At 46.0% G+C, this 27,820-nt stretch overlaps 1 protein-coding gene across 2 annotated transcripts in view; it reads left to right on the top strand.

The window, feature by feature from the left end:
* The window catches only part of STK24 (serine/threonine kinase 24), a 106,739-nt gene extending 97,859 nt beyond the window's left edge, over nt 1-8,880 (top strand). The window contains exons 10-11 of one of the 2 annotated variants that reach the window (XM_067536794.1): nt 4,522-4,658; nt 7,952-8,880. In XM_067536794.1, the coding sequence (XP_067392895.1) occupies nt 4,522-4,658; nt 7,952-7,988 (174 nt within the window). In that variant the 3' untranslated portion in view covers nt 7,989-8,880. Of the gene's footprint in view, nt 1-4,521; nt 4,659-6,588; nt 7,319-7,951 lie in introns of those variants that run through there. The other variant, XM_067536793.1, reaches the window with a different exon arrangement.
* Nucleotides 8,881-27,820: the final 18,940 nt, after the last annotated feature.

Below are 27,820 nucleotides of genomic sequence, written 5' to 3' on the forward strand. Positions count from 1 at the left end.
TCTTTGATTTCAAAGGCCACCAGGAACTTCTGAGGAGGGTGGCTGATAATCTTGGTCTGGAGATTAAGGAGATGTTGGAGGAGGAGGATCCTCTATTTGGTGTTTCAGACACAGCAGGCCCATCACGCCTGGCCCTGCCTGTTCACGAGAGGGTAATGAAAATTGCAAAAACCCTCTGGCAAACTTCCTCCTCAGTAGCTCCCACTTCGAAGGGGGCTGAGAGAAAGTACTATGTTCCAAAGGAGGGGTTTGAATTCCTATATACTCATCCCGCTCCAGGTTCACTCATAGTGGATGCAGTGAACCAGCGGGACCGCCAGGGTGGCCAGGGTAACACCCCTAAAGACAAGGACAGGACCTTTATGGGCGCAAGATGTATTCCACTGCGGCCCTACAACTGAGGGTAGCGAGTCATCAGGCCCTTATGGGTAAATACAATTTGAACCTCTGGTCCTCGCTACAGAGGTTCTCCTCGGGGCTGCCCCTGGACCAGGCCACAGACTTTGCCACTGTATTACAGGAGGGAGTGGCGGTAGCTAGGGCGGCTCTGCAGTCTGCCAGTGATGCAGTGGATACAGCCAGCAGGGCGATCGCTTCGGCCATCGTCATGCGCCGCTGCTCCTGGCTCCAAGCCTCAGGTTTGTCCCAGGAGGTCCAACAATCCATTCAGGACCTTCCTTTTGACTATTCCGGCCTCTTTTCTGAGAGGACCGATGAAAAGCTGCACGCTTTAAAGGACTCATGGGCCACCCTGAGATCCCTTGGACTTTATACACCTCAGGCCTCGAGGCGCCAGAACCGGCCCAGGCACAGAGGCAGCAGCAACCTCCACTGAGGCTGCCCCCTAGACCTACTCAGCCCAGGAGGGGTAGGGAAAGGTACCGGGTGCCTAACCGCCGCAACCAGCAGGGACCCCATCAGGGGTCACAACAAGGCCCTAACAAGGGCAATGTACCCCATAAGAAGTTTTGACAGGGTGCACGAGGGTGGCACTTCTCCCACACACACACACACACACACACACACACACACACACACACACACACACACACACACACACACACACACACACACACACACACACACACACACACACACACACACACAATCAGTCCAAACCCTTTTACCACAGACTTCGGCCATACCTAGCCAAATGGGAAGGCATCACCACCGACCAATGGGTCCTCGGCATAGTTCGCAGGGGCTATTCATTACAGCTCACAGCTTTCCCCCCACATTTTCCCCCAACCCAGTCCCTCTTCAGGGACCCCTCTCACGAGCAACTCTTCATACAAGAGGTCAATTCCCTCCTCATGCTAGGTGCGATAGAGGAGGTTCCTATACAGGAACAGGGACGGGGATTCTACTCTCGGTACTTTCTAATCCCCAAGGCCAAGGGGGGGACTGAGGCCAATCCTGGACCTACGCCGCCTGAACAGGTTTATCAGGCGAATCAGATTCTATATGGTTTCCCTAGCCTTCATCATTCCCACCCTAGATCCAGGGGACTGGTATGCCGCCCTCGACTTGAAGGATGCATATTTTCATATAACCATCCTTCCAGACCACAGGAAGTTTTTAAGGTTTATGGTAGCTGGATTCCACTACCAGTTTTCTGCCCTGCCATTTGGCCTCTCATCCGCACCAAGGGTGTTCACAAAATGCATGGCAGTGGTAGCGGCCCACCTGCGCCGCAAAGGGGTCCAGATTTTCCCCTACCTGGACTATTGGCTGATCCGGGGCAAGTCCAGGGCCCATGTCAAGGACAGCCTGGCCCTTACCTGCACCACATGCACCAGACTGGGGTTGCTCATCAACGAGCAGAAGTCTACTCTCACCCCGGTGCAGCGCGTAGAGTTTATAGGGGCCATATTAGATGCACGAGAGGCCAGAGCCTTCCTTCCTCAGACCCGGTTCGAGACCATGACCGCCATAATCAACGATCTCCACAGGTCCCCCACGACGACAGCCAGGCATTGCCTTCAGCTGTTGGGACATATGGCGGCATGCACTTATGTGGTGAGGCTGGCTCGCCTCAAGTTAAGGCCTCTCCAAAGGTGGCTGGCCTCAGTGTATGTACCCGCCAGACACCGGCTAAACAAGGTAGTGACGGTCCCCGCCCAGGTATTGTCCACCCTGGATTGGTGGAAGGACCCAGAGGAGGTGCTGAGAGGTGTTCCCTTCAGGGATCTGGCTCCCTCAGTGACGTTAATAACGGACGCCTCGGACAACGGGTGGGGAGCCCACATCAGCAGAAACCTGAGCACCCAGGGGCTATGGTCACTAGACAAGAAAGCTCTCCATATAAACGTCAGAGAGCTCAGAGCAGTCCGCTTGGCCTGCAAAGTCTTCTTCAACTTCCTGAGGGGCAGGACAATTCAGGTCCTTATAGACAATACGGCAGCCATGTTTTATATCAACAGACAAGGGGGAGCACGCTCATCAGCCCTTTGCCAAGAAGCCATTCGTCTTTGGGATTTCGCCGTGAGGCACGATTTTCACATCTCTGCCTCTCACCTCTTGGGGGTCAGGAACGACGAGGCAGACCGCCTCAGCAGGTCGTTCTTACCCCGACACGACTGGTCACTGCACCCGGAGGTGGAGACTTCAATTTTCCAGAAGTGGGGGGTTCCCCAACTGGACCTGTTCGCGTCATCCTGGAACAGGAAGTGCCTGAGGTTCTGCTTGCTCCGAGGTCGCGAGCCGGGCTCCCTTTCCGATGCATTCCTCCTAGACTGGACGGGGCCCCTCCTGTATGCGTTTCCCCCCATCCCGCTCCTGCCCAAGGTCCTCTTGAAAATCAAGAGGGACAGAGCGGATATGATACTGATTGCGCCAGCGTGGCCACGACAGCATTGGTACAGTATGCTGCTCAACCTGTCAATTGACACGCCGCTCCCACTTCCGAGGCGCTACGACCTGCTCTCACAGGACCAGGGTCGCCTGCTGCACCCGGACTTGGACTCCCTCCACCTGACGGCATGGAGACTCTGTGGCTGACGGAGGGAGAGAGAGCCTGCTTGGCGCAGGTCCAACATATCCTGCTGGGCAGCAGAAAACCTTCCACCCAGGTCGTGTACTGGGCCAAGTGGAAGCGTTTTACTTGTTGGGTGGAATCCCGGGGTGTCCCACCGTCCAGCTCGCCCATACAGGCGATATTGGAGTACCTACTCCACCTAAAGCTCCAGGGCCTAGCACTGGCGTCCCTGAAAGTGCACCTGGCAGCTATCTCGGCCTTCCACCAGCTGATGGAGGGGCGTTCACTGTTTCCCACCCCATGTCAGTTAGGTTCCTCAAAGGGGTGGAGAGGCTGTATCCCCAGGTCTGTGACCCGGTGCCTCCCTGGGATCTAAATCTGGTCCTCGCCATGTTAACAGGACCCCCCTTCGAGCCCATGGCTACATGCCCGCTGCTCGTCCTGTCCTGGAAGGTAGCCTTCCTCGTGGCCATTACATCGGCTAGGAGTGTCTCTGAACTCAGAGCTTTAACCTCAGAGCCCCCCTACACGGTCTTCTATAAAGATAAAGTCCAACTGAGGCCCCACCCAGCCTTCTTACCTAAGGTGGTGTCTCAGTTCCACTATAACCAGAATATCTTCCTCCCCGTGTTTTTTCCAAAACCAAACGGTTCGGAGGAGGAGCGGAGATGGCACCTGCTGGATGTCAGACGAGTCCTGGCCTTCTACATCAAGCGGACCAGGCCATTCCGGAAGTCGACGCAGCTGTTTGTGGCGGTAGCGGACCGGATGAAGGGTTCACCTGTCTCCACCCAGCGCATCTCTACCTGGATCACCGCCTGCATCAAGACCTGCTACGAGCGAGCAAAGGTGCCGCTTCCAGGAGCTGTGACAGCGCACTCAACCAGAGCCCAGGCCTCATCGGCGGCCTTCCTGGGAGGAGTGCCCCTGCAGGACATCTGCAGAGCAGCGACCTGGTCGTCGGTCCACACCTTCACGTCCCACTACGCCATCGTGCAGCAGGCGAGAGAGGACGCAGGATTCGGCAGAGCAGTACTGGTGAGAGTAGCTCAACACTGACTCCTACCCACCTCCAAGGTATGGCTATTTAATCACCTATACTGGAATGGATATGAGCAATCACTCGAAGAGAGAAAACAGGGTTACTTACCAGTAACTGTTGTTCTTCGAGATGTGTTGCTCATATCCATTCCAAACCCACCCTCCGTCCCTGCTGTCGGAGTTGGCAGAAAGAAGGGATTGAGGGGCTGCAGGGTCAGCAGCGCCCTATGTACCGCGGCATGAGCGCGGTACTTCAGGGGGTGCCGGAGCTGACCCTATGGGGCTAGTTAAGGGAAAAAAGTTCCGGGGATCTGTGCACGGGGCGCGCACACACCTATACTGGAATGGATATGAGTAACACATCTCGAAGAACAACAGTTACTGGTAAGTAACCCTGTTTTTTCAAGAGTCTACTTCTGTGGAAACATGGAAAGTGACACATTATATTAAATGTACAAATATTTGTCAGATAATTACATTAATTTAGTTTTGCCATTTTTTAGTTGAAAGAGAAAAGTCAGGCATATGGTGATAACGTGGGATCCATAGACGAACTGAGAGAAGCTATTTATTTAGCTGAGGAGGCTTGTCCAGGCATTTCAGATACGATGGTGTCGCAGCTTGTACAGAGGCTTCAGAGGTAACAATAAAAATACCTTTGCATTAAGACATACAGAAAATTGCAAGATTTACTTTAATATTTGCCAGATACTTTGTAAAATAAAAGTACTGATTGATATTTCTGTATTATAAAAGATAAAAATATTTTTATGTGCTTTTTAAGTTGTTTATGAAAATTTAATTAATAGAACAAATTCTCAGCCTGTCAGGAACTTTAATTTCTTCTTCAAATGCTTGCTCATGTCCTTTCCATTGTAGGTGTATGCTTGCCCCAAGCACCACCTCCAGAAAATTTTTCCATCAGTGGTATCTGTCAGGTCGGCTCTGGTGCCCCTGGTCACTTAATGTAAAATTAAGTTTTGTGTATTTTAGAGAAATACCCAAACATATTGATAGTAACTGAGCATCCATGGCTATAATGGTATGTATTATACAGGTTGCTTTCAGAAACTTTCTGTCAGACCAACCACTGTATATTTACTTTTAAAATTAAAAAATGCAAATTTGCTAAAATATTAAATTGCTTTATCAAGTCTAGTTTAAAGCTGTTCATTGATTGATGTAATTAAAATGTATTAATAGTAAACTTATCTAGAGAATGAACAAAAACTGTCACCTAAAAAGCCATTTTAAATGTATATTAAGGACAAAGGATGTTACTGAGCGTTAACTGTTACGTCTATGCATTGCAGCAGCAGATGAGCTATACAGAAACCAACCCCCTCTTAGAATATTTCAAACTGTAGGAAATGCAGTGTATAAACCTCTGGAAAAATGTATATTTCACAGCTAACTATGTACATCAGCTAATCAGTTTTTGTACTGTATTGATATATGCCAAATTTCTGTACAGGAAGAATGTGAGTTAATAAACTTACGAAAATAGAAGCTTCATAGGAGACACGTTGTCCACCTATGACATTTGATCTATAATATAATATGTTTGCCTATAGTTATTAGAGACAAGTATAAAGAATTAATATTTAGTACATGTTCTTTAAGCAATCCTTTAACTCCTCATCTGAATCCCTCTGTTAAATGCACACCTTCAGACAATCCCTCTTTTTTCATCAATAATTCTTGCTTTTTCTTTACTTAATACTTTATCTGTTGTTCAGAGTCTTGTCTTGTTTCTTATCTTACTGTGATTGTAAACTCTTTGGAGTAGGGGCTGTCTTTACCTGTATTTGTACATTGCTATTTAATTTTATGGTGCTGTATAAATTACTTCAAAGAAATTCCTTGTATTATTACTCATTTAATGAAGTTGTAATTAACACAATGATTTTGTAGTTAAAATAATTAATATTCCTAAAATATAAAACCAGTTTATTTCTGATAAATACATTTTCAATTTTAATGCCATAATCAGTGATTTAGCATAATTTTTAGCCCCTTCTACATAGGATAATCGGTCACCCATGCTCTCTTGGTTGTTTTGAAACTGAGTGAGCATGACAAGTTGATCAAAAAGTCTTCAAAAATTTTTTAAAAGACTTTAAAACTGGACTCCCTCAGAAAAATGTTTTTGCATTTGAATAACAGGCTTTTTCAGGCATACTCATCATTTTGTCAGTTTCAGATAATCAGAAATGTGTAGGACTGGAAAGGACCTTGAGAGGTCATCTAGTTCAGTTCCCTGGGCAGAAGCAGGATCAAGTATACCTAGACAATCTCTTACAGGTGTTTGTCTAACCTGTTCTTAAAATCTCCAGTGACAGGGATCCCACAGCCTCTCTTGGAAGCCTATTCCAAAGCTTAATTATCCTTATAGTTAGAAAGATTTTCCCATTATCTAATCTAAATCTTTCCTGCTGAAGTTTTTAGCCGATTACTTCTTGTCCTACCTTGAATGGACATGAAATATTGGTCACTGTATAATAGCCATTAGAAACCAGGATGTCTAAATCTTTGATAATTTTTGTTTTTCTCCTCTGGATTCTCTCCAGTGTAAGAAAGATATGGACAAAGTGTGGTGCCCAAAAGTGGACACTGTGCTCCAGCTGAGGCGTCACCAATGCCAAGTCGAGTGGGACAAGAGCATCCCATCTTATGTACCACTCTACAGTTAATACACCCGAGAATGATACTAGCCTTTTTTGCAAATGCATTATATTTTTGACTCATATTCTGTTTGTGATCCACTATAAACCTACAGGTGCTTTTCTGCAGTACTATAACCTAGTTAGTTATTTGTATTTTGTACTTTGTATTTGTGCATTTGATTTCTTCTTCCTCAGCGTAGTACTTTGCACTTTTGTCTTTTATTGATTTTCATCTTCTTGATTTCAGACCAAATCTCCAGTTTGTCAAGGTCATTTGAATTCTAATCCTATCATTTAAAGTGCTTGCAACCCTTCCCTACTTGGTGTCATCCACAATTTTTTTAAGCATACTCTTCACTCCATTATCCAAGTCATTAATGATAATCCAAGTTACTGATTTCAGACATTCCTCTCTAACACAGCAATGAAGGTGAAATGATATCATTGATTTGTGCACATTTCAGTCTATTCTCAATATTAAATAGTTACTATTTATTCACATATTTGAACAAAGGTGTAGTCTTTTTATGGTATCAAGTTCTTTTCTTTACACATTTTGTGTCTAAAATTATCTTGTCACTGGTGGATCTCAGTAATTCTTGCCATTAAAAAGATTTTTTATTTTAAAGTACAGTACCTAGCCCTAGCGAGTTGTGATAATTACTGAGGAACAATGGAAGTTCTTAAACATGGTTCGGGTATAGTGATTAGAAAGAGCATATCTTGGTCTCTAATATGCTTTAACATTTAGTGAAACTTAATATATTAAACTACCCCCTGCCCCCCAATTAAGTAGTTTTGGAATGGGAAAACTATTTTTTCTTTTGGTGGGAGGGAGGCAGGTCTAGTTAAAAAAAAACTATTTCCTGTCCCAGAACACTTAGAGATGGCTGAGTTACTAAGTTGCCCAAACTAGGTGATTTGGATGAAAAATAAAATTTGTCCACAATACATGGGATTTATTAAATTATTGTGTACCCTTTAAAATAAATTTAAGAATTGGCTGCTGTCATTCTGTTGAACAGAGCCATGCCATTCTGGTGGACAGACGCATAGTTATGCACTTGCACGGTCTTATTTATATGGTAGTGTTCAGGTCTAAAGCTTAGTTATTTTTTTAGAAAGGAGAGTGTCAGTTGCGCTAAGTATGATCCTGAAATGAACAAAGCTGGAAGTTCCTATTTAGCAGCACAATTTAATGACTCTCTAATCTTCATTTGTTATGTAACAAGAGTGACCAAAAATAACCATTTATTTTCCTCTCCAGATATTCACTGACTGGAGGAAGTACTTCATCCCACTGAAGTATTATTTCTGAATTTTTCTAAGTCAACAGGCACCCTGTGGTGTCAGCATTGAAGTGCTCTCTCACGTTGATCTACCCCTCAATCAATGGAGTGCTCTTCAGTGAAAGGACATTCCTGAATGTGCAACAGCAAAAATGAAATGTCTCAGATGGGGTGTTGTTTTTTCAGCTTCTTAAAGCTATAGTTTTTTTTAACCATAATGCACATATTCAAGGGAGAGGTGTCTTTTTATGAAATCTGCAACATATATTTGTTTGTGATAAGGACACTGAAGATATTGTGAAACCTCAGGTATCTTGCTTTAAGGTAACTCCTATGGGAGATGGAAAAACGTTCTGTTGGATTTGTGTACAGATTTGTATATAGTGTCATTTTGTACTGAAGCCCTTTCAACCTGTATAATGAGTCACTGTACAAAATGGCCAACGCTTCTGTAGATATTTGACAGGCCATAAGTAAGTGTTGCCTTTTCTTTATTTTATGTGACTAGTGATTTTTGCTTTGGTTTTTTTTTTTATTTGAAGGGTTCGCCATGGAAAGATAGTAAATACCTGATTATTTGTACCTCAACATATCCAAATTTCCTCATTTATCTTATATCCCTCTCTTTTTTTACACTCTGAAACTGGCTTTCTCTGAGTATGGTACTACTTTTGATTGATTTTAAATTTAACACATCTTGTCTTATATAATGCTTTAAATTGTTCATTTTTTTCCTACAGAATTTTTTCCTTTTCCCTTTGTTTTAAATTGTGCCCCTGCAGATTCTGAATCATGTATTTTCCAATTTTAGTAGTATATGCTTGTTGAAGCTTGTAGTGAAATCTAAATACCTTTTACAACTAAACATATCTGAATGCTTACATAAATAAATTTTATACCCTACATATATTTTGAAATCTTGAAATATCTTACAACCTTGGCTTTCAGAGATTGGAAAATGTTTCATGGAGATGACTGCTCTTTTTAATTATAAAATGAAATTATCTTGGGGAAAAAAAGAAAAAAAAATGAATTAATCAATGTACAGAAAAGCCCAATCCTGCAGTCCTTAAGTCTACGCATCTCCTATTGAGAGTTACTAACATCAGCATTGGGCCGAGAGTACTGCTTGCAGTATCCCATAATCTCTATCACTAGAAAAAAAGTACATGAATTTTAATCGACTGAAATGAAAATCTCCAATGTTGCTGTGGTCATTTCTGCATATCTCTATTAAGTGTTTCAGTCTCCTTGGAAATGGTAGTTATACGTATTTGGTGAAGTAACATCTTTTCATAGTATTTACTATGTGGTTTAGTAGAGACTGCTTTACTAAGGGCAGAAATAAGTAATTTGTTTCCCTGGTAGGCAGGAGAGGGAGGATTTTGTCCTGTTTCACTCCACAAATTGATAACACGTCAGGTATGTATTTCTGATGCTATGTAATTATCAGATCTCTAGTTATCTGTTCTCATATTATGTTAGAACTAGAAAGCAAATGACTCTAGGAAATGAATGAAATAAATGAGTAACTTAGATCTACTATACCTGCCAGCCTATAGCATAATTAGCCAGGGAAAGGCTGATGCTATAAGATAAATAGGAACCACACCATTTAAGAATTTAATGAAGTAAAGCACTGTTTTTCAACCCTCTCATAACTTATCATTTTTAATGATTATGTACTGTTTTATGTGATCTTTAAACTCTGAAGACATAGTTTAATCTTGAGGAAATAAACACACAACTGCCACTATTACTAACTGGAAATGTGCATTTGAATCTTGATGCAGTGCAATGAGGAATTTACCCTTTTCAATGCAGAAATCAGTAGAGAGCCGGTTCTACCATTGATGAGTATATGTAGTGGTAGTGTTGTGGGTGGCATACAGAAATGATATGAGGTAAATTGAAATTTAAATGGAACTACTGAAACCTTCCCAGTGTAATCTGTTACTATAAGAATTTCAGCATTAAAATGAGCTAATTGGGAAAGAGCACACTTTTAAGATTTAATAAGCTAGCCAGATTTACAAGACAATATGAGTTTCACTTTGAAATTTCTGAAGCAGAAGTTAGTCTGAAAATTGTCTGATGTTCGGAAGGTGTAATCACTGATCAGTCCTTTAATTTTGTTTTGAGACATCAGTTTGAGACTCGAGGATGACTGTAACAGATGATGCTTCGTGAAGGCAGTTTTTGATTAAGTAACTAAAAAGATAGAGACCCAATTAGAAGACCAATTGGTCAAAAGTATAGTACTTAAAAAGAAAACAATTGTTAATTTATAATGTAGTATGCGTATTTTTATATATAATATAAAGTATATAAATGCGGCTGAATTTTCTTAAGATACCATGATTCACTGCACAGATCAGCATTTTGTCTTGAATGTAAAATGACAATCATTTGCTAGAGAAAAATGTTAGTTTCAGAAATAAAATCTATACCAATAATAGGAAACTTCTTTCATTTGAGGTCAGTATGTCTCTGAGGTCAGTGTGAGGTAAGCAGTCTTTGAGGCAAGATACTTAAGACCATTTTAATAATATTTTGAGAAAATGTCGTCTTATAAGAACTTGACGTTATAATATTGCACTTATGCTAAGTTTTTCTGGTACCAGTAATGTAGCTAAGATTTCAAAATCCAAAATGACCTTACTAACAAGTATTACCCTAGTCATGCAGATGTTGAAATCAGTAGAGCTCTTCACTTGTAACGGATTGCAAGCCTAGGCACTATATAAGCTGTTTAAAAAAATAAAATAAAAAAAATGTTAACCAGTTCAATAGACCAATTCTTTGAAAATGGAAAGGTGTTTTTTTGTGCATCAGGTGTAAACATTTTTTAGTTATAAATCTTAATTTCCCTTGCAGTTGCACTATAGTAGTTGATAAACACTGGTTAGTAGAATCGTGGCATTAGTAACAATTCATTGCACCATATCTCTGGTAAAATAATGAAACAGCTCTTCTGTTTCGCACAATGTAATCAAGTGCCATTGCCTCTTGGAAGCTCCAACATTTTGCAAATGGTCTTTGAGTTGTACTTGTGAAGTGTTTGGTTCAGTTCTTCATCTTTTATGTAGCACTTTGTATTTTTTTGTGTGTGTGAGAGCACATAATACTGATGTTAGTTTGTAACAGTTTTATATTTCCTTTCTTAAAAAAAAGTAGCTAATGTATTTCAGCTACCAATATGGCAATAAAGTGGGAAATCACCAGGAAGTGTTCATGAGCACAGATACAATGCAAGGGTCAATAAAGATCACAGAAAATAAATTATTTTTTGTAATTTGTGTGTTTGTATTTGGGGACTGGGGACATCTTAAAATGTAGCAGAAAGCCTGAGCCTCGTTCTTCAGACTGCATAAAATTTTAAGTGCTGTCAGTTACAGTAGGCATATGCAGTAGCCCTATCATATGTGATTGGGTTTCTGTCTTCCTTTAAGCATGCATGAAATGGTCCTTTCTAAGCAGAATCTAATATGTACATTCTATTTTCTAGAACACTGCTGATTATTTATGCTCCCTGTATCTAAATTTCACTTCTGTGAAAGTGATATTGAAGATATTGAACACCTTGTAAACTACGTGACTTAGAAATACAGAGGGAGAAAATTAATGCAGTTATGACACCTGTGTGGTCAGTAAGAAGATAAGTAGAACCTTAGTTATGAACACATCGGAAATGGAGGTTGTTCGTAAATCTGAAATGTTTGTAACACTGAACAAAGCATTATGGTGGTTCTTTCAAAAGTTTACAACTGAACATTGATTTAAAACAGCTTTGAAACTTTATTGTGCAGAAGAAAAATGCTTCTTTCCTTTTATTTTGTTAATAGTTTACATTTAACACAGTACTGTACTGTATTTTATTTTATTTATTTACTCTTTTTTTTTTTTTTTTGGTCTCTGCTGCTGTGTGATTCCATACTTCAGTTCCAAATGAGGTGTGTGGTTGAACAGTCAGTTCATAACTCTGAGGTTTCTACTGTATTCTAGATCCTCTTTTGGGGAAAATCTCTGGATCGGGTCTGACCAGTCTTAAGTAATGCTAAACAGAACATTTAAAAATGGATTTCTAATTTGTGATGATTGATTATAGAAGATAGGTTTTCTCATTCAAGAAGTCTGAATATATTAAACTGGAACTTCATTTACACGCAAGCCAGACCAGTTTAACAGAAGGTGTGATGTTGTACTGTTTTAGATAAATCATTGCCGCTGTTTGTAAACATTCTTCTATCAATTTAATATGGCTTGCAGCAGTTTAGCTTGTCCTGGAGGTAACTGATGTAAATGTCCACATGCAGAGTTGCATCAGTTTCGTAGCTAAATTGGTACAATGTCACACCTTTAGTTAGAAACCACTGCAAGGTTGGGAGTAGCCCAGGCCATAGTAATATTTAACTACATTGATATAGTTATGCTGACAGAAACCCTTAATGTACATATCCCCCACCTGTATAACTCCTGCCATAGTAAGCCAGTATTTTGCAAGTCCTCTTTTGCTCCAGTGTGGAGTGTCTACATTGGGGGATTGCAGTGGCCATAACTACAGATATGTAGTTACATTGGTGAAACTTTTCTTATCTAGACAAGCCCTTGGGAGGTCTATATTGCAGTTAGATACACGTGGCTGGCCCATGCCAGCTGATTTGGGTTCGTGGGGCTCAGGTTAAGGGCTGTTTAAATTGAGGTGTACACATTCAGGCTCGGGCCTAATTGTAGTGTAGACATATCTTATGTGTCAAGTATCAGAGGGAAATTAGCTTTTTGGTGCAGGATCTGTGGATGGAGGCTACTTTCGTTTGAATGTTTAAAATTTCCTACAGAAAAAGGTTGATAAGGGATTGGCTTGGTGAAAGATCAAGGTTAGGCTGTTGTGATGTGTTTGTAATTTCTTTCAGGTGTTCTTCCCACCTTGGCCTGTAATTGGGGGGTATTGCCCCTATTTTAATTTTAGAAGGTGGTTGCCTTTTTGATAGTCTTGTGTATAGTCTGTGGCTAATAGTCATTTTTTAGTGTTTGTTTGTATGAGGACATAAGATATTTCCTACCATTTTTTTTATTATAGTCAGAAGTCAGAGAAAGCAGCCTTCCTTTCTTCTTTGAGTGATTGTATATGTCCATTCCACTATAGATGTGAGCATGCACTCCGCACAGTTGCCAGAAATTTTTCCCACAGTTGGGGCAGCTTGGGTGCCCTCTGGTGCTGTGCTGCTCTTCTTGCTATAGCAAGCTTTTCTCAATGGACTTTGTTTCTTTGTCATAGTTGTATGTAGTTAGTGTTTGTAAATAGTTTGTCTTAATTAGTTGGTATAGTTGTTCCTCTGTTAGCGGAGTTTCATCTGTTCCTGATGGCCCGAGGCATCCCTTGGTCACTGGGCGTCAAGCCCTGTGCCTCCTGCAACAAGACTATGCCTCTGAGTGACTCGCACTGTAGTTGGCTAAAGTGCTTGGGTGAAGTTCACCTCAGCGTCCATGAGAAATGCTCCTCCTACCGTGTGGGAGTCCTGGCACTGTTTGCCATCCCCGTTGCTGAGGAAGAAGCACAGAAAGCAGCTGGCTGAGAGGGGACAGTCCCCAACTCTAAAGGAAGGCCAGGCATGGTGAGCAGAGCAGGAATGCAACCTAGGTCAGTCCACTCATCTGCCTCAGCATCAACATTGGCACCATTGACTCTGGCCTTGACGCAGATGAATGGTCAGCACTGGAGGGACAGCGTGGCACCAGTGCCATTGCGGTGCCGTCCACACCAGAAGCGTTTGCTAATGCTTTCAATACCGGTGGCACCAGCAATACAGGAGTCGATGGCATCAGTGCTGGTGGACAACAGGGAGCATGTAGTCCCCAGTTGCCATTTATTTCCGGGCCCTGCAGTACCATCCAGAAGGAAACAGACCATGATGGTTCCTGGCACAAGCTTCGCCCCCTCAGCACCAATCTCTGGCACTGGTGGGAACCCACACTTCCATGGTCACCAGAGGGAGGCTTGTCATCATCGGAATTGGAGTTTGGTTCATACTCCTTGCATCAGAGGATTTGCTTCTGCTACCTCTCCAGTCATCCTTACCCTGCCGTGGATCCCAGCACAGGAGTGCCATTGAGTGCTTGGCTTAGCGGTCACTGGCCTATACCAATTCAGTGGCCCTTTTGAAACCTGTTGGGTTTTCCCCCAGTCCCAGGACCCAACTCAAGATGCTCTTACTCGGTGGCTTTTGAGAGATGGGCATCTCCATCTCATCAAACAGTACCTGCTCCAGACTTCGGTACTAAGCCTGGTGTTGAGTTTCAGGAACCAGTTCTGTGGGATCCTATCAGCGCTGAATGAAAAGAGGGGTACCCTTAGCCAGTGCCAGCCACTGCCGCTTCCTCCCCAGATGAGGGTGTATCAGGTGTGGGCATGTTGCGTCCCCAGAAGGACTATAAGGCTCACCAGGAACTGCTGAAGAGGGTGTCTTTAAACTTGGGCTTACAGGTGGAGATAGTAAAGGCATCCTCCCATACCCTGGTTGACAGTAAACCCATCAAAAGTAACCCTGCCTCTCAGTGAGGCCATTATGGACCTGATGAAAGCCCTTTGGCAAACCCCCATTCCCTTCCCCCCCCCACCTCAAAAAGAGCTGAGAGGAAATACTTTGTCCCTGCCATGGGTTATGAGTTGCTATATACTCATCTCCTCTTACCCTCCCCCCGGGTTCCCTGGTGGTGTCCACAGCCAAAGAGAGAGAGAGGCAGGGCTTGCAAGGGGTGACTTCTAAGATGAAAGATTCCAAGAATTTTTTGGTAGAAAGGTGTACTGTACTGGGGGGGCTACAGCTTAGGATTGCTAACTAGCAGGCGCTGCTGGGTAGATATGACTTGAACATGTGGGACTCCATATTGAAGTTCAAGGACTTGCTTCCTTAAGAGATCAGGCAGGAGTTTTCCTCATTCATGGATGAGGGGAAGTCGATGGCCACGGCTTCCTTGTAAGGTGTCCTGGATTTGGCAGCCAGGTTTATGGCCTCCAAAAGGGCCATGCGTAGGAGTTCATGGCTATAGTCCTCTGGTCTCCGGCATGAGGTCCAGCAGATCCTACGAGACCTCTCCTACGAGCGAGTTTCATTCTTTTTTTCAGAGTAGACTGACGCGAAGCTTCGTGGGCTGAAGGTCTCCAGGGCGACACTTAAATCCCTTGAATTGTATACCTCGGTGACTTCACAGAAATCAGGCCTCCACAGTCCTTCTGATACTCTGCCCTGTCATCCCATTGAGACCCACGTAGGAAATGGAGCAGGGGTTTCAGATGCAGACCGCTACCCCCTTCTGCCTCTGCAACACTGTCTGCCCTGCCCAGGCACCCAGAGGGCTCTAAGCAGAACTTTTGATGGGACACTTGAGGACGTTGTACCAGCTCCCATGATGCCAGATCCCGTTTTCCCTTTATTTACAGACTGCCTGTCCCACTTCACCTGTGCATGGTCCTGTATCGCCACAGACCGTTGGATGCAGAGCGTGGTGGAAGTGAGATATTCCCTTCAATTTATTTCTAAACCCTGTCCCTTTTCAGAGACTGCTCTCAGGAATAATTTCTGGTCCAGGATGTCCATTCCTTCCGCCAGATGGGAGCTGCGGAAGAGGTTCCACCGGATTTAAGAGGAAAGGGGTTTTACTCCCATTATTTCCTAATCCTGAAAGCCAAGGGTGGTCTCCGACCTATTTTAGACGTGCACCAGTTGAATGGTTACCTCAAGAAATTAAAGTTCCACATGGTCTCACTGGCTACTGTTGTTCCCTTCCTTAATTCCAGAGGCTGGTACACCAACTTCGATTTAAGAGATGCTTACTTTCACATATCAATCTTCCAAGGCCACAGAAGGTTCTTCAGCTTCATCCTGAAGCAAACGCACTACCAGTGCACGGTACTCGTGTTCGGCCTGTCGGCAGCCCTGCAAATGTTTACAAAATGCATGGCGATAGTGGCGGCCTTCCTGGGAAGACAGGGAATGCAGTCTACCTGGATTTGGATGACTGGATAGTCAGAGAGCCAGTCCAGGGCTCAGGTAGAATCCAGCATCCACCTTATTTCAGTTGACATTCCAGGCCCTAGGCCTGCTAATAAATGTACAAAAGTCTACCCATTATTCTGGTACAGAGGATAGAGTTTGTTGGAGCAGTGCTTGACTCCATCCAGGCCAGAGCCTTCCTGCCAGAAGGTCTGTTTCAGATGATCACATCCTAGATAGTGCACCTCAAGGACCACCCTGTTACAGCAGCCCAGTCTGAGACTTCTGGGCCACATGTACGTGTGTAGTGCAGCATACAAGACTGCATCTCTGACCCCTTCGGACATGGCTGGCCTCGGTGTGCTTGCCAAACCACCACCATCTGGACTTGGTTCTCACAGTACCTTCACTGGTCCTTGCCTCCCTCAGCTGGTGGCTGGACCTGCGTGTGATTTGTGTGGGCATTCCCTTCTCACAGTCCCAGCCATTGATATCCCTGGTCTTGGATGCATCAGCAGTAGGCTGGGGAGCTCAGCTGGGACCCCTCAGGACTCAAGGCCTTTGGTCTCCAAAAGAGCTATCGCCACACATCAATGTCAGAGAGCTCAGGGTAGTTTGCCTGGCCTGTCAGGCATTCCTACTTCACCTTACGGGCAAAAGTGTTTTGGTTCTTATGGACAAAACAGCAGCCATGTTCTACTTCAACAGGCTGGGAGGGGCTCGCTCTTCCCCCTTGTTTCAGGAAACAGTTCAGCTGTGGGAGTTCTGCATAGCCCACTCAATCCCCCTCAAGGTATTGCACTTTCTAGGATCGCAGAACGAACTGGCAGATGGCTTCAGCAGGTCTTTCTCCAGTCATGAGTGGTCCCTTCATTTGGATATCACAAGGGATGTTTTCCAGTGGTGGGGACTCCCCAGATAGACCTGTTTGCAATCTGACACAACAGAAGTGTCAGTACTTCTCCTTCGAGTGCTTGCTCATGTCCATTCCAATATAGGTGATTAAAAAGCAATACCTTGGAGGTGGGTAGGAATTACTGGTGAGCTGCCCTCAGCATGGCTCTTCTGAATCCCATGTTCTCTCTCACCTGCTGAACGATGGCGTAGTGGGACGTGAAGGTGTGTACCGACAACCACGTGGCAGCTTTGCAGATGTCCTGCAGGGGCACCCTCTCCAGGAAGGCCACTGATGAGGCCTGAGCTCTGGTTGAATGCGCTATGATGACACCTGGAAGTGGCACATTTGTCTGCTCATAGCAACACTTGATGCAGGAGGTGATCCACATGGAGATGCGCTAGGTGAAGACAGGTGATCCTTTCATCTGGTCTAAGAAGAGCTGTGTCGATTTCCAGAACGGCTTTGTCCTGTCAATGTAGTAGGCCAGGGCTCATCTCATGTCCAGCGAATGCCATCTCCACCACTCCCCCTCCGAACCATGTGGCTTGGGAAAACATACGGGGAGGAAAATATCTTGGTTATAATGAAATTAGGAGACCACCTTGGGCAGGAAGGCTGGGTGAGATCTCAACTGTACCTTATCCTTATAGAATACAGTATAGGGGAGCTCTGAGGTCAAAGCTCTAATCTCAGAGACCCTCCTAGCTGAGGTAATGGCTACCTTCCATGAAAGGATGAGCAGAGGGCATGAAGCCATAGGCTCAAAGGGGGGCCCCGTAAGTCTAGAGAGGACCTTACTTAACACTTAACTATGCAACAACAACAAAGTTCAACAAGGGGAATGGTACTTGCGAGAAGCAAGAGAGGTTACAGCAACCATCACAGGCAGAAAGAAGGAACGGAGGGGCCGTAGGATCAGTGGTGCCTCATATACTGCGGCATGAGCGTGGTACTCCAGGGGGCACCAGAGCTGACCCTACGGGGTCTGCAAAGGGGGAGAAAGTTTCGGGAACCCGTGCATGGTGGCATGCACTCACCTATAGACATGAATGGAATGGATATGAGCAACACATCTCGAAGAACAACAGTTACTGGTGTGTTGCTCATATCCATTCCAATATAGGTGTGTGCGCACCCAGTGCACAGATTCCCGGAACTTTTTTCCCTAGCAAGCCCCGCAGGGCCAGCTCAGGCACCCCCTGGAGTGCCGCGCTCATATGGCAGTATAAAGGGCGCTGCTGGCCCTGCGGGTCCCCAGTCCCTTCTTTCTGCCGACTCTGACAGTGGGGATGGGGGGTGGGTTTGGAATGGATATGAGCAACACATCTCGAAGAACAACAGTTACTGGTAAGTAACCCTGTTTTCTCTCTTCGAGTGATTGCTCATATCCATTCCAGTATAGGTGATTAAATAGCCATACCTTGGAGGTGGGTAGGAGTCAGCGTTGAGCTACTCTCACCAGTACTGCTCTGCCGAGTCCTGCGTCCTCTCTCACCTGCTGCACGATGGCGTAGTGGGATGTGAAGGTGTGGACCGACGACCAGGTCGCTGCTCTGCAGATGTCCTGCAGGGGCACTCCTCCCAGGAAGGCCGCCGATGAGGCCTGGGCTCTGGTTGAGTGCGCTGTCACAGCTCCTGGAAGCGGCACCTTTGCTCGCTCGTAGCAGGTCTTGATGCAGGCGGTGATTCAGGTAGAGATGCGCTGGGTGGAGACAGGTGAACCCTTCATCCGGTCTGCTACCGCCACAAACAGCTGCGTCGACTTCCGGAATGGCCTGGTCCGCTTGATGTAGAAGGCCAGGGCTCACCTGACATCCAGCGAATGTCCCCTCCTTTCCTCCTCTGAACCGTGGGGTTTTGGAAAGAACACAGGAAGGAAAATGTCCTGATTACAGTGGAACTGAGACACCACCTTAGGCATAAAAGCCGGGTGAGGTCTCAGCCGGACCTTATCTTTGTAAAAAACTGTGTAGGGGGGCTCCGAGGTCAATGCCCTTAGTTCGGAGACCCTCCTGGCCGAGGTGATGGCCACGAGGAAGGCTACCTTCCAAGACAAAAGGAGAAGGGAGCACGTGGCTATCGGCTCAAAGGGGTGTCTCATCAGCATGTTAAGGACCAAGTTGAGGTCCCAGGGCGGCACCGCCTCCCGGACCTGAGGGAAAGTCCTCTCCACCCCCTTAAGGAACCTAACTGACATGGGGTGAGAGAATAGGGACCGCCCCTCCATCGGCTGGTGGATAGCCGAAATGGCTGCCAGGTGTACCTTGAGGGAAGCCAGGGCCAGGCCTTGCAGCTTAAGCTGCAGCAGGTACTCTAAGATAGCCTGTATGGGTGAGAAGCTCGGATGTAAACCTCTCGATTCTGCCCACCCGGAAACCTCCTCCACTTAGCTTTATACGTAACTTGCGTGGATGGTTTCCTGCTACCCAGAAGAACCTGCAGGGAACAGGCCCTCTCTCCCTCCATCAGTCTCCAGGCAGTAAGGTGGAGGGAGTCCAGGTCGGGGTGCAACACTCTCCCCTGGTCCTGGGAGATCAAGTCGCATCGTCTGGGTAGCGGAATCGGCTCGGTGATGGAGAGGTCGAGCAGCATGCTGTACCAATGCTGTCTCGGCCACGCTGGGGCGATAAGGATGATCTTGATCTTGAGAAGGACTTGGGGCAGGAGCGGAATGGGGGGGAATGCGTACATTAGGTCCCCTGTCCAGTCTATCAGGAATGCATCGGACAGCGAGCCCGGCTCGCGACCCCTGAGTGAGCAGAACCTCGGGCATTTCCTGTTCCAGGCTGATGCGAACAGGTCTAGATGGGGAACACCCCACCTCTGGAAGATTAAAGTCACTATGTCCTGGTGTAATGACCAGTCGTGGCGGGGTGAGAATGACCTGCTGAGGCGGTCTGCCTTGTCGTTCCGGACCCCCGGGAGGTGAGAGGCAGATAAGCTTCCTGGCAGAGAGCCGAGGAACGGGCTGCCACACACACACACACACCCCCCCCCCCCAATCTGTTCACGTAGAACATAGCTGCCGTATTGTCCGTGAGGACTTGGACCACCCTGCCCTTCAGGAACTGAAGGAAGGCCTTGCAGGCCAACCGGATTGCTCTGAGCTTGCATACATTGATGTGCAGAGCTCTCTCCTCCGGTGACCAAAGCCCCTGGCTGCCCCGGTTGTGACAGATGTGGGCTCCCTATCCCATAGCGGATGCATCTGTGATGAGCGTCACAGATGGGGTTAATTCTCTGAACGGAACGCCCATCATCATTTCCCTTGTCATCTCTCAATTGGTGGAGGGCCCCAGCACCCGTGGGGGAACCATGACCACTCTAGTTAGAGAATGTCTGTTTGGCACATATACCGAGGCTAACCATGACTGGAGAGGCCTAAGCCTGGCCAGCCTCACTACATACGTACAAGCTGCCATATGTCCCAACAGCTGCAGGCAATGCCTGGCTGTCGTCGTGGGGGACCTGTGGAGATCGGATATAATAGCCGCCATTGCCTCGAACCTAGTCTCTGGCCTGTACCGCATCCAATGTAGCTCCAATAAAATCTATACATTGCACTGGAGTGAGCGTGGATTTTTGTTCATTAATAAGCAACCCAAGTCTGGTGCATATCTCGCGGGTGAGGAGTAGACTATTTCTCACATGAGTCCTCGACTTCCCCCTGATTAGCCAATCATCTAAGTAGGGGAAGATCTGAACCCCGCTGCGACGCAGGTGGGCTACTACCACAGCCATGCATTTAGTAAAGACTCTGGGTGCTGAGGAGAGCCCAAAAGGTAAGGACGGAAACTGGTAGTGTCGCCCAGCTACCATAAATCGTAAGAACCTCCTATGGGCAGGTAATATGGAGATGTGGAAGTACGCGTCCTTCAAGTCTAGGGCAGCGTACCAATCCCCCGGGTCCAGGACCGGATGATCGTGGCAAGGGAAACCATGCGGAACTTAATACGTCTGATATACTTATTCAGACGATGTAGGTCCAGGATGGGTCTAAGGCCCCCTTTCGCCTTGGGGATTAAAAAATATCTAGAATAAAATCCCTGGCCTTCTTCGGCCACTGGGACTACTTCTACCGCCCCCAGCGCCAGGAGTGACTCAATCTCCCACCAGGAGTTGAACGTGGGCAGGGTCCCCAATGGGGAAGATCCTAGGGGGAGCGTCAGGGGGGAAGGCCATGAGTTGGAGGGTATAACCCTTGGCGATCACCTCTAGCACCCACCGGTCCGTAGTAATGGCTTCCCATTCCGTAAAGAAGGGACGGAGCCTATCTGCAAACGGTCAGTTGAGATCCCAGGGAGAAGGAAGAGTACTACCCTCCTGCACAGGGTCAAAAGCGTTTATTAACATTACCCCCTTGTTGGGCCCCAGCAGAGGACCCTTGCCAGCCTCCTCTGTTGGGCCCTCTCCTCTGCTGGGCGGGTTGGGGAGCCTGCCTAGGTGGGGGTGGCGGTTGCCTCTGGGCTTGTGGCCTGGACTGCGGCCTGGACTGCCACCTTGAGGCCTGGGGGGTATACAGCCCGAGGGACTTCAGGGTAGCCCGAGAGTCCTTAAGGGCATGCAGCTTTTCATCTGTCTTTTCTGAAAAGAGCCCTAAGTCATCGAAAGGCAGGTCTTGTATGGCCTGTTGAACCTCCTGGGACAGGCCAGACGCCTGCAGCCAAGAACGGGCGCATGACAACAGCGGAGGCCATTGCCCTGCTAGCAGTGTCCGCCGCGTTGCTGGCAGACTGCAGGGCAGCGATTGCCACCGCCTCCCCCTCCTGCAGTACCGTGGCAAAATCCGCCGCTTGGTCAGGGTAACGTGGCTGCAAATCTTTGCATAGAGGCCCAGAGGTTTAAGTTGTACTTGCCCAAGAGGGCCTGGTGGTTCGCTACTCTAAACTGCAATGCTGCCGTAGAGTAGATTTTCCTCCCAAACAAGTCCAGCTTCCGGCCCTCCTTGTCCTTGGGAGTGTTCCCCTGGCGGTCCCTTTGATTGGCCGCATCGACCACCAAAGAGTCTGGCGCACGGTGGTTGTATAAGAACTCAAAAGGTTCCTTGGGAACATAGTATTTCCTCTCCACCCCTTTGGAAGTGGAAGGTAGGGAGGAAGGGGTCTGCCAGAGGTTCCTGGCAATCTTCATGACTCTGTCATGAACTGGCAGGGTTGCCCGTGATGGGCCAACGGAGCTCGAGGGTCCAAAGAGGGGGTCTTCGGACATGAGTTTGACCTCCATGCCCAAGTTTTCAGCTGCCCTTTTCAAGAGGTCCCGGTGGGCGCGGAAATCAAACAGGGGAGCCCTGTGATCCCTGGCCGCCGCATCATCAGGTGATGAGGAGGAGGATGGAGGTATGGGTCCAGTGGAGGGTCTCTCCCCTGGGTCAGAATCCTCCCGAGACCTGCCCTTGTGTTTTGGGGAGTGGGGGCACTGGAGGGGCCACCGCCGACTGTATAGACACCTTCGGGTATAGGAGCATTCCACGGTCCCCAGTATGGCCACTGCCATAGCACTTGGCTCCAACCCGGGGCCTGCAAGGGGGTGGCTGCTGTCCCGCAGCCCGTTTGTCTCCTGAGCCTCCCATGTGTCGCTTGCCCCTTCAACATGGAGAACGGCTGGACGACGATGATGTTGACTGGTGCCGGCGGTAGGAAGACGACGACGTGGAGGACCTGCCCCTACGGCGAGATTTGCGGTGCCGCTTACCCCCTCGAGCGCGTGAGCAGTGCCGACGGTGGCGATGCTGGGGAGACTCTGTCCTCCCAGTCATCGGTGTTGGGCCCATCGGCGTCGACGTAATGACCGGGGCCAGCACGGACGGAGGCTCCCGGGTTTCCGGTGCCGCTGGTCGTGGGCTACTGTCCCTTGATGTAGCGGACAGAGACCAAGATCGGTGCCGGGACGGGCGCCGTACCGGAGTTCGCGAGCCCGAAGTGCGGCCCTTGCCGGGGTCGGACCGACGTTAACTCCGGCGATGGACCCGTGACCCTCTGGATGGCGACCTAGATTGAGAACATCTCCAACCACTGGGACCACCCAGCGCGGGTTTGCCCCGAGAGGCATGGGGGGGGGGGGGGGGGGAAACGGAGGCGTAGGCATGGCCATGAGGGCTCGTGCTGCAGTAAACGCCTCCGGCGTCGACGGCCCTTGCAGGTGCACTCCCCCAGGAGTCGGGGGAGGCAACCCTCGTGGAGACACCGGGGCTGGAGTGATCTCCACGGCCCGTGGCTGGGGTGTCTCCTTACTCGCACCGCGTTGTGGTAGCAGGGAGGAGTCCTTAGGTGCGGTCAGGGACCGTGCCGTCTTCTTTGGCCCCTTCGGTACCTGTGTTGGTGCCGGGGGGGAGGGGGGAGGCGCCCTGCACCGACGCCACACTCGGTGCCGACGGTGACCAAGAAGGCTCGGACGCTGGTTGGAGCGCTGACTCCATCACAATCACCTTCAGCCGCGCATCTCTTTCTTTTTGAGTCCAAGGCGTAAAGGACTTACAGATCCGGCACGTAGCTCGTCTGTGTTGTTCACCGAGGCATCGGTCGTGTGGGTCGCTGACCGGGAAGGCTTTAGCACAAAGGTCGCAGTTTTTAAAGCCTGAAGAGCCCGGCATGGCTCCAATAAAGGACCCCGTCAGGGGTACGTCTCTCTAACTTAACACTATTACAACTACTCAAAACTCTAAAGAACAGCTAGGGTACGAGTGCTACTTGCACATAGCAAGAGGCAATAGTTCCGGCAACCGTCACAGGCGCAAAGAAGGAACTGGGGACCCGCGGAGCCAGCAGCGCCCTTTATACTGCGATATGAGCGCGGCACTCCAGGGGGCGCCTGAGCTGGCCCTGCGGGGCTTGCTAGGGAAAAAAGTTCCGGGAGTCTGTGCACTGGGCGCACACACACACACACACACACCTATATTGGACTGCATATGAGCAATCACTCGAACCTTGTTTTTTGTTCCCTGTGAGGCCATACACCAGGTTCACTCAGACACCTTCTTACTGTTACGGGGAGATCAAGTTCAGATGTAAACGAAGTGGAATCGGAGCCACCACTGAAAGGCCTAGCACACTGGCGAACCAGTATAGACAGGACCAACCAGGGGCTATAAGACTGCCATGCGCCTGGTCCCTTTTGATTTTTAGCAGAACCTTGTGCACAAGTGGGATAAGGGAAAGCATGGTAAGCAATCTTCCTACCGGTTTTCTACCTGAAGCCTTAGATAAATAATGCCATTGCGTTCTAAATTAAAAAGGGACCAAACTATTCTGTAAATCCATCCAATCATCTGACAGGATGAAAAATCTCCCCATCTGTGTTCAGGGAATCTTGTATTGGATCACATCATGCAGGCACAAGTGTTAAGTAGGGTGTTGTGCCACCAGCTACTGTGTCTGCTCACTCCACAAGGGTGCAAGCATTATCAGTGGCATTCCTAGTACAGGTCAGGACATTTGCAGAGCAGTGATCTGGTCATCAGTGCATACGTTGTCTGACCATCATGCAACATTATTCAACAGGTTAGGGACAATGCCAGTTTTGACCAATCTGTATTGCAGTCAGCATGTCCATGAACTCTGATCCCACCTTCTGTGCAACTGCTTGAAATGAACATGTGCAAGCACTCGAAGAAAAAAGTTACTAATCTTTCCATAACTGTTGTTGTTTGTTGCACATGTCCATTCCACAACCCATACTGCTACCCCTCTAGTTGGCTGGAAAGAAGGAACTGAGGGGGGTGTGGATTTGACTAAGCTGGTTCTATGAGCGCATGGCAGCAGAGGACACTCAAGCTGCCCTGACGGGTACCGCTGGGGGCACACACACACCTCTACAGTGGAATGGGCATGTGCAACGCATCTCAAAGAACAAAAGTTACAGAAAGGTTAGTAACATTTTTTTCCTTTAATGCCAAAAAGTAAAACTTCCTCTTTAGTTGACTAATTTTAAATGATCCCTCCATTGCTTGAACAAGGGAATGGTGTGGTTTTGTTATTTATACCAATGTACTAGACTTGTCTGGGACAATGCGGCCCACGATATTTGGAATGCTGAAAGAATCCTGGCCTGTCTAGTAAATGGTCCGTATTTTTTAGTTATGATATTTTGAGGTGAACCAGGGATAGAAATTAATGCTACACACCACAGCTTGCCTGTAATTTATAGGTTTATTATTAGTCACAAGATATCTGACATGAAAGATGCATCCGTCTGTTCCCTGTCTTGCTTCCTTGCATCAATTAAAATTCATTTTAAGTACCAGCTATTTCAAAAACTACCGAAGTCATTGCAGAGTCGTCATCCAGCACTTAAAGTGGTTGTTTATGTATGTCTTTGGTGAGGAGGCATGTCTGCTGAGGCCTGGGCTTGTATGCAACTGAGCCAGTATGCTGTTGATAAATTATTTAACTTCGTGTAAGGTATTACAGGTAATTGTGTTATAACAGCATGCCAAGTTTAATGTCAATACTGTTTTATTAGCTTTTATTTCATAGCATTTTCTGGGTGACCTGACAGCTGGAAAAGTAGGCCACTGTAGTTGACAATTCCTATTTGGTTGGTATTGAAAAAGCTGCATACTGGTAAAGTGTCGATGCACAAATCAAACTGACAGGTAAGAACACTCATTTTAAACTTCTGTATGACTGCAGAGAAACTAAAAGGGAAAAATGGGCAAGTGGGGTGGGGGAGGTTAAATGCTGAGAAGCTGTATTTAGACAGACTGCTGCTTGCATCAGTAATAGTGCTGTATGTTGATCTTCATTACAGAGGTTGATGGAAAAAATGTCACCCCTGCACTTACCTTCCTAGGTAGTGAAAATGAGACAAACTGTTAAAACAGTAAGTGTGCTTCTTCATTTTGTTAGTCATTAACAGAATAGTGGATAAAGGAAAATTGATGAATGTGGGATGCTTAGATTTCCAAAAGATTTGTGCATCATCCACTTCATTTGGTAACTGAGGGGTAGGATGTAAAGTCCTGTTCTGGATTTAAAAATTAGTTGACATAGGAAGCAAAGGGTGAGAATAAATTGTTAACTATTATAGAGGAGGATGCCCTAGAGATCAGTACTAAGACCTATGGTCTCATCCTCAGCTGGTGTAAATTGTTCCATAGCTGGCAGTTACTACCATAGCTTTTTCAGTAACGGGACCTTGAATCTGTAATTTGCTTTCTTCTAATCCAGCCTGAATTTAACTTTCAGGGCACTGTGCAAAGCTAATCCTTTTATTCTTTGGGAGGTTTATGCTGTACTCCGAATGGTGGGAGGCTAATTTACTTTTTAGCCGTATTAAATATTGTTTGTACATTTGCCTAAAAAAGCTGTTTTGGGTGAATTTTTAAATTTGAAAACAAATTAAATGAAAGATAGAGAATTAGTCAGATGCCTTTTTGCCCTTTCCCATAATAAATGATCAAAAGAGCATTAGATGTAAAAAAATTCAAAAAGAGAAAATCTTTAGGAGCTGGATATTATTGACTGTATAATCAGTAGAACTCATGATAGCCTGATACTGAGATAAAAAACTGCTTACAATTAAAGAATTGAAATTGACAGCAAAGGGGTTGAACACACATACATTTTATCTTTCTTTGAAGGGGAAAGGATGAGCATGGGAAAGACGTGTTAGGTCAACCGTGTAGTGTATGCATGCACACACAGAGACATATCCTAGATACTCATTGGAAATTTTTACAGCAGTCTTAATGGTGGATTTGAGCTCTGGTCTCTTGAGATAAAAAGCTAGTGTCATTGTGTGTTTAAAGGTACTAAACCGTTTTTCCTATATTCTAACTATACCATAATACTAAAAAGAGGTACAGACTGAAGTTATAAGAGTATCAGAACTAGTTGGTGACATCCTAAAAAACTCTCAACTTCTCCCAGCAATACTTTTTACTGTTTGCTAATCTGTGTTAAAATGTTGTTTAGATTTTTCAAATCTACTGATGATTCACCAGTCCATGTTCAGTTATGCATTTCCTGTTTCATGTCTCTACACACCCATGTTCACATTTCAAATAAATTCTGGGACATTGCAATACACCTGCTTTACAGATTCCATAGGGTCGGTGAGTGTTCTTCACTTAGTTCTAGGTAGTCAGTCAGTACTGTGAGTTCTCCAAAGTCTAGAATTTCACACCTAGTTTCTGTGTGACTTATGCTGTGGTTTGTTCTTAATTTTTCTTGCATTTTTTTTGCCCTTATCTGAATTAACCTTTGAAAAAAATTGTAACTTAAATATAGTTTAAAAAACAACCTTTAGATGTAAACATACCTACTGTAATATTATTTTGTACCCAATCTGTAGAATAATTTGATGTTGTTGGGCCCTACAGTAAGATGAAGCTTTGAGCTTCTCAACATATAAAGCATGTTGAGAAAGATAATTGTCTCTAAGGAAAAGAGCACTGCCTGAATGATCATTTAGTGAGTGTTTAAGCAATCAATACAAGACTTCTTTCAGGGTGGTTAAAACAAATTTTAAATAAACTTTAAATCATAATTTTATTTACATATTGCTAGTTTCTTAGAAATGTAAGATTATCAAATAGAAAGAGGATGTTTTGTACTTGTTTCTTTATGTAAATATGAAAGTCTGCTAACAAATAGAAAAAGTCTCGTTTCCTAAGAAATTTATGCGAAAAAAAGACAAGTCCAGGGCCTGTAATATCATTACAGTGAGAACACCATAAACAGCTAGCTTATGCTATATTTGCAACTCACACTACCTTCCCCTATAAACATACAGACATCACAAAGCTGAAATGATTCAACCATACTATACTTTTCCGTCAGGGCTAGCAGTTTGTCTCCTATTTTTGAAAATGGTGGCATGGGGTTACGAATTAAATCTAAATAACTTTTCAGCATTGACCTTAAGCAATTTGGTACTTCTTGGGAGCATTAAAGTTTTTAAAAAAAAAAAAAAAAGACACATGACAAAGTTTTGCCTTGAAATTGCAGTATGCTTGA

Source organism: Emydura macquarii, unplaced genomic scaffold (assembly GCF_026122565.2).
Source record: "Emydura macquarii macquarii isolate MOO-44397 ecotype Brisbane River unplaced genomic scaffold, CSIRO-AGI_Emac_v2 contig_3671, whole genome shotgun sequence".
NCBI lineage: Eukaryota > Metazoa > Chordata > Testudines > Chelidae > Emydura > Emydura macquarii.